Raw genomic sequence first — 14,226 nt, forward strand, 5'->3', positions numbered from 1 at the left:
CACATTTCTATCCAGAGAGTGTTTGCTTGATGTGTTGCTTGTTAGGAAGAACAGGTGCTTTTTATTTCCCAGAGTTGTATTATGGACGTCCTTCAAGTGATGCATATCCACAAACATGAATTCTGCATTAAAAGAAAGTCTACAGTATGAACAATGAAAACTGGGTGGTGGGAAAATATGTGCATTCTAACTGCATTCATGTGAAAATGTTAAATGACAAAATTATTCAGACAGGGTCTGAGAAAAAGAACAACCAATAAAATGTTACACATGTTTGCAGATGATATTCAACTTCTCGCTAACTAACATTTATTTTTTCTTCTATCAGGTGATGTGAGGATGAGTAAACAGTGATGCTGCCATGGGGGAAAGGGCTCCATTACAAATAATATATATTTGTTAGGGTTTTTATTTGTCTTTAGAGTTAAATGTATTGTATTGAGTCAAGATTTATGTTTTTTGTTTCTGGTTAAAAGATGAATCAGATTAACTGTTAAGACATGATATAGATTTTTATCTATGGCAGAGTTTATGCATTGTTTATGTCATGAAATAAAATGCAATGTTGGTTGGCTGGATAATTACAGAACGTGTTGCATATTGAATCATTAATTTGAAAATGAAATGCATAAACCACACTGCACATGAAGGGAAGGACGTTCAGCCACAGCCGTGCAGGTAATTTGAATCTCTGCACAACCGTCGACAAATATTTTTTCGTCGTCTTGATTGGACGTTCAAACAACTCTCCTGCATCATCGATGAGTTTTCCTGGGGTAAACAGTCCAATGAGGGTGCGGTGATAGCGAGACAGTCCAATGAGGGTGCGGTAACATGATGTACCTCCTCCCAGCTGCGGACCACTGCAGGCCAGGCGCACCGGGTTGAAAGTTTTCGTGCGTGCGAGTGGGGCCCCTCACAGAGTTGCGCCGAGCAGACGGCACAGACTTTCTCCGAAGAAGAGTCAGCGAGATGAAGAGCAGCGCCAGGCCGGCACCATGCGCTCCAGGCTCCCACGGACCGCCTGCCTACTGCGACTTACCGCGCTCTGCATCCTCCTCTCGCACACCGCAGCTTATTTTGGGTCAGATCAAGTTTGTTTGTGCAACTTCTGCTCATCACATTTGGCTGTCGTTTACCTTTGCTGCTTTAATCCTCAGACAACATGATATCTGAAGTCTGACCAAATTACACGGCTATTACCCACGAACTAACCATAAATGACATATATTGTTAAGCTAATTAGCTGCAGTAAACTATAATTGTTACCAACCAATGACTAATTTGGCTGTTTTAATGTGATCGTCTTATACATATACATATATCATGTTGTTGTTTATCTTTAATCCTGGATATACAGCAAAAGGACTAAAATATGGGCCGCCACTTTTTTATTTAATTATGTGAGAAATTAATAATTCAGGTACTAAGACCCAAATTCGTAAAAGTATTTCACCCCAGAGGGTATTTCAGTATTTGTAAGGAATATTTGTACGTGTTATCCAAGTCCTATGTTTCTTTTTCCTCTCCAAGGCTGACAGGTCGGGAACCCTTGGTGTTTTTACCTGGTCCGTTTTCCAATGAACCTCCGACAGGAAAGGCCCACTTGAAGCAGTGCGAGCAGATGCCTCTGACCAGGCGGCAGAAGAGGCTCTGTCGCCGGGAGCCTGGTTTGGCGGAGACGCTGCGGGAGTCGGTGCGCCTCAGCCTCCTGGAGTGTCGCTACCAGTTCAGAAGTGAGCGCTGGAACTGCAGCCTGGAGGGACGAGGCAGTCTTTTGAAAAGAGGTGAGCCTTTTTATTTGGTCTGTTAGTTGCTCTTTTATGTCCTTTAATCTTTATTTGTCTGTGTCTGTTTTTACCTCAACGAGACAGGTGCATAATCTTTCATAAATCCATCACTCCCCTATAAGACATACAATGTTTTTCAGAAAAAAACATTTGTTAGAATGATGCCAAAGTATAGGGTTAACACAAGTCACAAGTTGTCTAAAAATAAAACAGAAAAGTACAAAACAAAATGCTGTTTTAAAGTTTTAAGATTATTAACCTTTTTAGTTGTTTTTCTAGCCCTGTGATTGCAGACTTTAAAGTAAGATCCAATTCTACCGACAGTTTCCTTAATGCGTCACTGATTTTACAATGTAGAGATTTGCTTCAACTGCTCAGGTCAAAGAAAACTGTCACAAGAGTTGCGACAACACTCTTGTGCATCTCATTTAAACAGTCATTCCTTCCTACGACTTACTAACGCAATACCAAAGTATTTGTGACATGACACCAGCTCTCACTTCTCAGATTCCTCTGTATTTTATGCGACTTAAGATTTGCTGCAAAATCCCTGATACAACCCATGAAAAAGTTTTCCATTAGACTCCTTGCATATTTTTTGCATGGTCTGATAACCATTGATTAGAAAATAGATGTGTTCGTACTAAATCACCATATTGCAGATATAGCTCAAATCCCCTGCATATCTGCTGTGCGTAGAAAATGCTGTCGTATCCACCAGGATTTATGCATATGATATCAGTGTGTGGGTGAGCATGAACAGGTCAGCATGGAGGTAATGAGGGAGTAGAAAGCCAAGAAATGTGGTGCGGTGCAGAGCGCTCAAGCCCTGTGGTTATTTTTATCTCGGGAAAGCGCCCATTCCCAGAGGAAAAGGGTGGCGTGATTACCCACTTTCATCTGGGAAAATCCTTCCTAGTCAAAATAATAATTAATTGGATCAAAATATACCCTGGTGACGGCTCTGGGTGAAGCAAATAACAGTGTGAAACCAAAAGGAAAGGTCAGAAGAGGAGTTATGACACAGGGAAACTTGCAGTATACCGCTTACGTTGTTTTAAACCATGACGACGTAGTGAGGAGTCTGTAAACATTTTATCTTAAGGCTTCATTCAGTGGCACAGAAGACATTGTGAAGACTGGGAACTATAAATCAATCCCTGAGAATTTACACAATGTACACAGAACACATTTTTGATTCCAAGAATTGTTCTTGCGTTGAAATCTCAGTGTCCAGACAAAACTGATGTGATGCACTTTCATCATTGTTTTTACGTTTATCACAGCTTTCAAGGAGACCGCCTTCCTCCTGGCAGTGTCCTCTGCAGCATTGACCCATGCACTCGCCAAAGCTTGCAGCTCAGGCCGAATGGAGAGGTGCACGTGCGACGACTCCCCAGGCATCCAGCATCGGGAAGCATGGCAGTGGGGGGTCTGTGGTGACAACCTGAAATACAGCACCAAGTTTCTGAAGAAGTTCCTCGGCCAGAAGATGGTCAGCAGGGACATGAGGGCTCAGGTGGATGCCCACAACATCAACGTTGGAGTTCGGGTAAGTGTGGCTATTACAGCAAAAACACCCCCCTCTTTCTTTTTATGATGAGGTTGCCACCCAAGATACGCTAAAAACTACACCTGTACCTGAGCCACACTTTGCTCAATTAGCTGGCCTGCAATTTTACATGGCAATTATACAACTTGCACACTCCTGCACATCACAGGATGGAGAATTGCAATCCTCACCTGCATAATTTCTCTCAGTGCCAGCCAGACAAATGCCCCCCTTATTTGCTGCTGTCGTTGGCCTTGGTTTGTTAATGCCGAGGCAGAGGGTGAGGCGGCGTAGCAGCGAGACAAGACGACTGTGGGATCGCTGGAGCCAGGTGTTCTCAGGCATGATAAAGCTTGCTGCGCAGGCCCACAGAAAATTAAAGGTCTCATGTCGGAGAGAACGATTATAACCGAGGCCTCTTTTTAATATACGAGCAAGCATTTTTTTCCTCTTACTGGATCACTGTGCTCTTCATAAATCCACCTAATGTTCATAACCACCACTGTGGCGCTCTGAGATAGCAGGCCCCAGGGTCCTGCTGCTGCAGCTGACACCTACGTTAGAGCTGGTGGAGACGGTAAAGGAAAAACAGGACAGGAAGAACAGAGGGCCATTTATCTTATCTCATCTTTACCGAGTTAAATGTTTTCCTCACTTTTGACTAATGTGGCTTAGAGGAGCAGTGTTAACAAAAACACCATCTCCCAGTAATGGTGCCCTGAAGCCCCCCGAGGCTTTCATACCTGCAAAGGGAGGAACTGAGCAGAACTTTTCAACTCCAGAAGTACCCTCTGGCTCTCTGTGCGTGACCTGTCTCTGGCCCCCGCCAAGACAGCGGCCTGAGTGATCACGCTCCCATCACTGACCATCAAGCTCAGTGAACTATTAACCTACATCAGGGGGCACCATCACAAAACCTGCTGCTACTTTTTTTGGCACTTCTCGCACAGAAATTCTTATCAGTGTTTTCCATGAGCAGACATGTACTAAGAACAGGGTGGAGAGATTCCACTGTCTGCGCTGTTTGTCACCTCTGCCTCAGGCCTCAGGGAGGAGAGACAGGAGAGGAGCAGACAGAGCTAGTTTCAACACATTGGGAAGAAAAAAAAAATATATAATTGCAAGAGCTGTCCAAGTGAGAAATGTGCGGTAAATGAAATACCGCATCCTGAACCGTCCCCCTCAATCCATTATGTCAAATTTTTTGGACTGAGGTGAGTTAAAGGCTCGCTGGCTGCAGACCACCACCCCTAACCCTCCACCCACCCTGCAGGAAACTGTCTCACTCTGTCCAGATAGACCTCCCAGATAAGAGGACAGGTAATGAATCAAGTGGAAGGAACTGACATCCCTCTCCTTTTCCCCTCCCATGCCTTTTTCCTCCCCATCTCAGGCGGTGAGGAGCGGCCTCAAAACAACCTGCAAGTGCCACGGCGTCTCAGGCTCGTGCGCCCTACGGACTTGTTGGAAGCAGCTGTCGCCTTTCCACGACACTGGGCGACTGCTGAAGTATCGCTATGACTCAGCAGTGCGGGTGCTAAGCGTCACCAACGTGGCCACGGGGGAGACGGAGCTCACAGGGCCCCGTCGTCACGGCCAGAGCCTCCGCACTACTGACCTGGTCTACCTGGAGGAATCCCCCAGCTTCTGCAGGCCCTCCCGCTACTCTCCGGGCACGGGCGGCCGGTCGTGCGTCAAAGACACCAGCTGTCAGAGCATGTGCTGTGGCCGGGGTTACAACACCGCCATGCATCTCACCAGCCTGTCCTGCCACTGCCAGGTGCGCTGGTGCTGCCACGTGGAGTGCCAGACGTGCGTGAGAGAGGAGGAGGTGTACACCTGCAAAACTGCATAGATATAGTGAGTCTGAAGACATACAGGGGAGTCAGTGAGGGACACAGAGTTCATCATCTGACATATCAACCCTGACTGCAGAGTCACCTCCTGTAGACAATAAACTGCTCTGGTTACACATCAGTGTCTTTGCTGAGCTCCACTTTTGAGTTTTCTTTGTTTTTGGGAGGAATGTAAAACGCTTCTAACATTATAAAATGTATTTGCTAATCATCATCGATCTGATATGCACCCGCTCACGGTAGTTGAGGATGTTTTCAAACTACTCTGCTCTCCTCTCAATGGATGCACTGATAATACCCGCTCTCCTGGGACAGAGGGAAACAAGCTCTTAGAAACAGGTACTGGCCTGAACTGGACGCCACCACCAGTACAACGTCGAGCTCTGACACTTTGACCTTGTTGTATTGTATTTTTGTAATTACCCACTTTCTGTTGACTATTTATTGTATCAGTTGTACTGCTGCTTTATACTTTAACCTTGTTTTATTTTTTATAACCCAGAGTTGCCACTAAGGCTATGCACGGCCTGAAAAGGAATCTACCTGTCTGTCTCTCTCTGTCTGCTGTGTTCTAGTGGAGAACGTGTATGGGTTATTTTCTGAGTAAAAAAAGCACTTAAGTTGCTCTGTCTGCGTTTGATTCAAAGTGTAAAGTCGATCAAATAAGTTAGAGAAAAATGTTTAGGTCTAAATATATGTATAAATACAACTACTGGAAGTTTTAAAGCCACTGATATGCATTGTAACTACATGTTATTGTGTTAAGAAACAAGCTGGGTTTCAGTTGCTCTTATGGAAATGTCTATGGAAATCTTTTCATGTGGTCTAATGTGTGCTCAGCAGAACAAAGGGAAATACCCGGCGTAGTAATGAGGGAAACACCAAACACAAAACTCCTGCAAACAAGAATGAAACACTTAGTTTGTGAACAGACCAGCTCTCCTCTCCCCCCTTCTATTTATAGAGTCACACACTCTACAATACTTTCATGTTTTAAATGCCCTGATTGAACCATTTTGGTCTTCAGAGTCTAATTTGGCCACATCTTTGTTCTCGGCGCCTTTTGAACTGGGCTCATTTCTCCTCATTTTCTCAAATAGCTAATCAAAGAAAATCACCCAGTTACATCCACAACGTGTTCATGTGTGTGGGGTCAAACGTTTAATTTTTATTGGCCAGTTTATGTTTAGCTTAAGCGATTCTGAACTGTATATATGATATGAATATAAGTCATGTCAGGGCTTTAGGCGTAACACAATGTGGAATCGTAATTTTCTACCTCACTTCATCTTTTGGCAAATATCTGTAAGATTATTGAGCAATGCTGAGTTTTTCTCTCTGTAGAAACATGTTCTTTCCTTTGCATTGTTTTAAAGTTCTGATTTCTGTACAGTTGTTTTGAATTTACTGTTATATATATATATACATATATGTGTGTATATATATATTTGTTCTAAATTTATAAAGTATATTTCTAAAGCAAAATTTTTTTCTTTAATCTCATTGCCTTCCTTTCTTATTTAAAAACAAATAAGATGAATAAATGGACGTACATTTGTAAGAGCTGTGAGTTTGTTGTGTCTCGTTCAGCTGACGCAGGTGGTCACCCTCTGCCGTGCCGACACACACACACACACACACACACACACACACACCTGGGGAATACACCTGCCTGCAACTCGGCACGCTGCATCAATCCATCTAAAACCATGTCCTGCTGATACCGCCCTGCCCTCCTTTTTGTCTGGAAGGCCTGTGGTCTCGCTGCATCACCCTAAACCGCCCCATAACAGACGAGGGGGGGAGTTGGTGGTGCGTGGAGGACACACTTACAGGTGTTGTGCCTCTGGCCAACACAACAACAAACACGATGACAATCATAATGACGATGATGACTCAGAGGAATGCTGTCTCGCTGAGCGTTTGACCCCTGACTCACCATTAGAAAGTTTCAATCGACCGCCCAAAAGTATGACGATGATGAGAGCAGTTTTCGTGCTATTACCCGTGAATCATAAACCTTCCTCTCATTTGCAAGGCATTGGCGAAACTGCAGAACAGAGAGGGCTATTGTATGAGTTATTTTGTTTGGTGTGTGCTCCGGTGCTTTTGATGTTGCTCTCTAATTACTATGATTACCCATTATTATTCCTTATTAGAACATCAGCTTAGTATTGCAAAGAATTATAAAATAATTTCAAGTTATTTTAAACTCTTGAGTTTAATTACCTAAAGAATCTTGTATGGATGTACAGTGAAGGGTATTGTTGGTGCAAATGATCTCTCAGTGTGATGAGTGTACCTCATGTCTTGGGGGTAATCCTCAGATATGTTTTAATGTAACTTTTAGGAAGAAAAGAAAACAGCTGGAGATTTATTATGACACAATGAGATGAGCCAAATATCATTAATTTCATACAAAAACAGGGGGAGAAGAAAAGGTCAAATGTTTCCATCACGTGAGAGAGAGAACGGCAGTAATTGTAGAATACACAGGCTTCTAGGAACATTTCAAAAGTGGCATTTGTTACTGTAAGTGCTCCTGTATGGCTTGAGATAATTCTCCCATTTATATACAGTTAATACAAAACTGGCCTGGCTGAAAATACATAGTCACAAAGCTGATTTTCCATGATTTTCACTGGACAGAAAAAACTATCGTGCATCTGCGACATTAAAACTTTGCTTGTGTCCTTTGCTCGAATGATAATTTACCCTCTCACATAATCAAGTTGAAAAACTTCAGTTCAGCGGATGCATACATGCATCAGCCGTCTCTCTGATGACCGAGGTCAAATAAGTTCATATGCTGAAACATACTGACTCACCATATTAACTCTTCATATTATAATATTGCGGATCAATATTTAACTTTATTCACCACGAATGCTTCAAAATATAACAAAAAAAAGGCACCGTCTTCTCGGCAGAGCAGGCAGCGAGCGGACTGGGGGGGAGGGGGGTAGAGATATTGAAGGACATAAAGGAAAAAGATGAGGATGGAGGGATGAGAAGGGATAGTTTGTGGCCCCAGGAGGCCTATCCCCTGCTGCTGCTGTTGTTGTTTTATAATGAACTCCTAAAGCCTTCATTTCCCTCACTACCCTGAGTGGAGGGGGCGCAGCGATGGGGGCCGCTGAGTCCACAGCCGGATTCGCACGCACAAGCCCTGAGGGTGGCTGCTTTGAGCAGGGTGGGGGGTTGGATGGAGCAAGGGGTGCAATATGCAAGATCCTATGTCTGTGTGTGTGTTTGAAACAGTCCTGACAAGAGACAGGTGAGGGCAGGGATTTTTTGCATATGTGTGTGTGAGTACCTGCCGTGTGCACACCTGTGGTCACTTCAATGGGAGTGATGTGCCAGCATGTGTTTGTAGTGAGGTCTTCCTGTGCGGGTGGGAGCCGCAGTCGGTCGGCTGTATGCTGGAGCTGTCCTCTGTCACCCTGGGACACTGAATGACATAGATAATGTAGGGTGATGCTGGTGGTAACACTATCTCCCGTGTCTGCACTGGTCTGGTTCAGGTAAAGGTTAATATGCCGGTCTGGGCTGCGGCACCACACCGTGCTCTGATAGACGAAGATGAATTGACGGACCGCAGGCTGGAGTGTTTCTTTCGCGATATGTATTATATTTGTGTTGCCAAGCAAAAAGATATTATCCATAGCAACTTACATAGCTTTCAGGTTTATAAATCACCCATTTGCGTAAGAACAGTAGATGTTAACTGAAGCGTAGAAGGCTTGGCAGATACTTTGCTCAAGGACACAAAGCGCCGTCCCGTCCTGTAATCAGAACCTCTGAGCCCCGGGCCAACATCTAAAACCGACGGCAAGACTTCCGCCTCTGAAGGGAAGGTACTTTGATAGCATCAGTGTCGGCCCTAATCCCTAAACACCCTGACATTGCACAGAGAGTAAATTAAATGATGAGGGGAAGGTGGAGTGATGGATTTGATGCAGAAAAAGTGAGGAAGGAGAGAAAGAAAGAGAGACAGAGTTGTAAATACGGCATGGGGTAGGAATTTGGAATGTGAAATGACTAATGCAGTTGCTCAACCCACAACAAGAACATGCACTGCCTAGAGCTATGACAAGGCTGAGTGCATACCTCTATGGGGGGGGTCTCGCTGCAGAGACTGGGGAGGACTGGGATGGTGGCTGAGCTCCTCGCCGTGGGTGATGAGACGCTCCGGAGTAGAGACGGTGTATACACGTGTGACGGTCAATTGAGCAGGCAGCAGGGTTGAAATGATGGATTTTGACCTGAGAACGCAGAAAAAGAGCTGGATTACAGCAGTGACTGCACAAAGTGATGAAGTGAAATACATCAAACCAAAACAGCGGAGTATAAAAATGAAGGGTTGATTTGCTTGCAAAACACCCAAAGACTGTACATAGAGATGGATGACGAGTCTCGACTTCCTCCCGTTCTCCAGAAATGAGGCTAAAATATCCCGGGTATGAACGCTGCCATCTTGCACATTTGGAGCCAGAGTCTGCACAGTGGTCAGGGGAGGGAGCCGCAGAAGCAGAGGACTGTCGATCGACCAATCACTTCCTTGCCATGCAGTAGCCACACTCATAAAGGCTTTTTTATTATTTCCACAGCAATAAAGCAGAGTGTCTTTATTTAATTTCTTTTTTTGTATCAAAATATTGGGTTTTGGACTGTTCTAAGACATTTTGAAGTAACAAACTGTCCCAGTGAAGCACAGACATGCACAGAGAACGACGAACAGAGAGCTGGTGCTTGAGGGCAGCAGCAGCAGATAAGGCAGTGAAGTGTGTCGTGGCAAATCTGCAATCCCACTCTAACGAGACAAAAATCTCTCACAGTGTTTTCACACTTGATTGCTCAGAGGTGCACAAGACAAAGGTGGGTTTGTAATATGCACATGGATGGGAAGTTGTTCTTTCTCTTTATACATTTAACGTGTTCCTCGCCCTCTGGTTGAGGTTGTTTCTTAATGTCAGGATCTAATGATGACATCAAGGTGGGCAACAAAGATTCATTTAGTCAACAAAGGTTACATTGTGCATGAGTCACCATGATCAAATGGGGATATGACCAGAATACATTGTGTATGATCAAAAGGTTACATTTCCCTTACAAGTGCTTGAGAAATGATTTCATGCTTCAAGATGCTCTCTAAATGTTCACCGGTATCTAACCCCACATTGACCAGTCCACTGTCCACCCCCCTCCTCCTCCAACTGGGAAACTCGTGGGGAAGGTTGTTCCCATGCTGCTCCACAGAAACACCTGCAGCACCAACAGCGAGGTTTACATTGCAGCCACTGTGATAGGACGTGATAAGGCCTCATGCAGCTTCATATCTGACTCCCCCCCTGTTCTCAATGTATGGTACTCCTCTGCTTTTCTCCCACAAAGAAACACACTCTGACCTAAATTACAACTGAAACAAAACTTTCCCAGGTCAACAACGTCCGAGAGAGGAAAACACAGATAAAGGGCAGAGCTGTGTGTTCTCTCAACCCGGCAACACTTCTGAAAAAAAAAAAAAACAAGTCTGGAATGTCGTCATATGATTATTTTTATTTTGCACAGCCACACAATGAAGCCGTCTGTTGACTGGAGAGCTTACGCTGATTAAATCATCAGTGTCATTTAAGGATTCAAATGCACAATAATGCAACATCAAAGTCTATCATCTGTTGAGCTCCGTGAGCCACACTCGACTTAATCATGAGGCTGTGGTTAAAAGTGGGTGCATGACTGTGGGTAGGAAGCTGTCAGGCGGGGGAAACCCGGCGCAGCGCTCCGTGCTATGGTGCTGTTTGCGTTTCCATGCCGGTTGAGGCATCATGCGACCACAGGGGTGGACAGCATCTCTCATCCTCAGAGGTGTGGGTGTCACAGGTGGTTTGGCCACAGGGCTGCACACAGTGTGTCTGACAGCTGTGTGGGTCCCCTGAGGTCAGAGGAAGTTAGAGGGGGCCACAAGTTAAAGCCCATGATTCAGATAGTTTATAATAGTTAATGCAGTGTAATACACTCATGCTACACTGAACTTAAAATATTATAACATGAAATAATTCAGTGATAAGATGTTGCTTTAATTCACATAAGCCATGGACCAGAAGGACCCCCTCCCCTTACTAGCAACCATCCATCTGTCCATCCATCAATTCCTCTATCCATCCATCTGTCCTTGCATCCATCCGTCCATCCATCCATCAATTCCTCTATCCATCAGTCCGTCTGTCCATCCATCCTTTCATTCATCCATCCATCTGTCCTTGCATCCATTGGTCATTTTGAATCTCCTTGGAAGGATTTTGTGTCTCTTTGTGCTGGTTCTGCATCATTTCATTGTTCCTTGCATCACTTCAGGGTCATTTTGTGTGTCTTTGTTGTTTACTGTTATTTTGTGGTAATTTTCTGTCTCTCTGTGGTTGTTTGATTAACCAGCAGCCAATTCATACAAAGGTTCTTATATTAACAACCCGACACCAACATCATCGTCCGACTCCAGCGGGGTCCGCCCCTCCGGTCACGCTTTTCTCACCAAAACCCACCAAGACACTGGAAGCTTATGAGTTTCTCCTGTCAACTCTGACAGGCCCTCATTTGCTTTCATTCAGCATCTCATCACGGCTTCAAAGACAAGTGGATCATCTTGCTCGGGGGTACTGAGAACATCAGTGTGCCTTCAAAAAAAATGAATGGTATCCAAAAATTGTTGACCTGAGGCAACGCTGCTCCTCATAATTGGCTTCTTCACTCTGTCTGTCTTGGGCAATCATTGCAGAGTTATGATGTATTATATTGCCAGGAAAACATCATTAAGTATGTTGTTTAGAAGTGATTCAGTAACATATCATTTTCCCTTGATGAACAAGGGAGGGGAGGGAGGAGGTAATCACAGAGTACACTGAGCGCTACCAAAAAATAACTGCTGCTGCCGTGTTGTCTAACCAGGAGAGGGGGGCTGATCTAGCGCTAAATCTTGTTTGGTTCCAGCAGGAGAGCCAAAGCATCAGAAAATAACATTCTTTGACGATGCAGCAAGGTGGCCACACACACACACACACACACACACAAACACTCGAGGCAACGAAAGGTATTTACTGAATTACAGTATTTCTATTTTATGGTACTTCCATAGCATTTGTTTCAGAGTTTAGGTACTTTTCAGATTAAGATTTTATATGTAAATGTGATCAACATATACATTTAGCTAATACTTCCGTAGTTCTACTTTCTAGTTTAACAGATCTTCTATCTCTCAAAAGTAGTTTTACAGTTTTTGCTTTAAGAGATGAGAAAAGATCTGTATAAAAAAACTATTATCTAACTCTAACAAATTTCCATTACAACCATTGGTATTATAATAAAACTAGAAACACAAACAAATGGGTCCTAAATCATCTTCCCCTGCAGATTAATAACCAAACAGAGCTGTAACTATGTGTTATAAACACTGTGACATCAAACTAGGTGATCTCTTGGTCAGTCGGAGTGGCGTGATTGTGCTCCACACCTGGAGTCTGGATTCCAGTTTGTGCCTGTGGTGCTCAGGTGTGGAGGAAAAACCAGTAAGCTCATCTCATCCTCTCCCGAGGGCTGAAAGATAAAGGACAGACGCAGAGAACCCCATGACCTTGGGAGAGAAAAAGAGAGAGGGAGGCAAACGTGCCTCATGTAGCTCGCTCAGAGAGGGGTTTGACGTCCTCTGCGTCTTCTCTCTGCTGAGCACACAGGTTAAAGCCGTGCACATCCAACCACTGCCCTGGGGATGTGTTATGACAACCGAAAAACGGTGAACAGCGAGAGCAAGAAGTGGCATGAACAGACCTCAAGGTTCCTGACATGTGGGGGTGGGTGAAAAGGACCTCTGTTGAGAAGTGTCTAGCCCGAAGATACAACCATCAACTCAAGTACCATCAGGCAGCCATGGAGAACTGTCTGGGCAGACGTCTGATCGCTGAGCTGGATGAGGTAAACAAATACAGCTATCACTGGAAAACAGGAGCTCCTAACAGCTCACTGCACTGATAATGGTAAAAGGATGCATGAATCTGCATCGCCCACTCCTGGTCTCATCAATTGTAAACCAGAAGGTGATGGAGGGTTGGTGAGAGGTGATTGAGATGTGGTTTTGTTTATGTGCCAGGCGTCGCCTCGGGATGATTTTCCTCCCATTAAATCACCAAGTAAGTATCTATTGTGAAACTTCAACAGCTTCTTCTGGGAAATCCAATCACGCCACTTTCACACAGTACTCCGTGACAGGGTCGGTCTGTGCTTCGCAAACAACTTGTCTCCTTCCTCAGAGACTGTGACGTGTAATATCAGCTTGCTATGAAAAGTTTGATATCATTACGTGTGGCGTCTGTGACCTCAGGCAGGTAGGAAGCCTCTGGATGGACGGCAACGAATATTCCGACACCTTTTTGTGGAAAAAAAAGAGGATGGTCTAATTAGACTGAGTCAGGGCTAGCTGACAAAAGCTCCCCCCGGGACATGTTTCACAGAGTCTTTCCTGTCACATGTCTACATGTCAACAGATTATGCTCTATGCTCTCAGAGCTTGTTTTAGTAGGGGAAAGGATCTTACACTTGTCAGCTATTACGTTCTAGAGAGTATCAAATACAATGGAAAATGCAGCCCGAAGCCTAGATTTAAATTTGTGACACTTAGTATGAGTTCAATGAACTGAAGGAAATGTCGACTTTTCCATTATTGGTCTGATTATAGGTCTGATTAACCTTCCAGGGGACAAAAGAGCAGAAATTGTTCACTACTTGCTGACATCAATAATGGGCCAATTAAAGAAGAATAATTTTGGTAAGGACATTTCTCTTTTAACGATATGATACAATCATTCCAGAGGTTTTCTGTGTGTTAATTACATGACAAACAGAAAAACATTTAAGATCTTAGCTAAAACAAACGAGTTCTGTATAAAACAAGGGTCCCTCTCCAAGATCAGGATTATACAAAAATACATTAAGAATATAGGACAAGATGGTGAATATCCCTTGTATGTTCTACCACACT

General features: G+C 44.2%; 1 protein-coding gene across 1 annotated transcript; it reads left to right on the forward strand.

Annotated features, from left to right (window-relative positions):
* The first annotated feature begins 843 nt into the window (after positions 1 to 843).
* wnt9b (wingless-type MMTV integration site family, member 9B) lies at positions 844 to 6,759 on the forward strand. Its single transcript, XM_020094415.2, has 4 exons — positions 844 to 1,084; positions 1,534 to 1,787; positions 3,077 to 3,342; positions 4,736 to 6,759. The coding sequence occupies exons 1-4, from the start codon at positions 999 to 1,001 to the stop codon at positions 5,195 to 5,197; spliced, it is 1,068 nt and encodes a 355-aa protein (XP_019949974.1). The 5' UTR covers positions 844 to 998; the 3' UTR covers positions 5,198 to 6,759.
* Positions 6,760 to 14,226: the final 7,467 nt, after the last annotated feature.

Source organism: Paralichthys olivaceus, chromosome 5, assembly GCF_024713975.1.
Source record: "Paralichthys olivaceus isolate ysfri-2021 chromosome 5, ASM2471397v2, whole genome shotgun sequence".
Lineage (NCBI taxonomy): Eukaryota > Metazoa > Chordata > Actinopteri > Pleuronectiformes > Paralichthyidae > Paralichthys > Paralichthys olivaceus.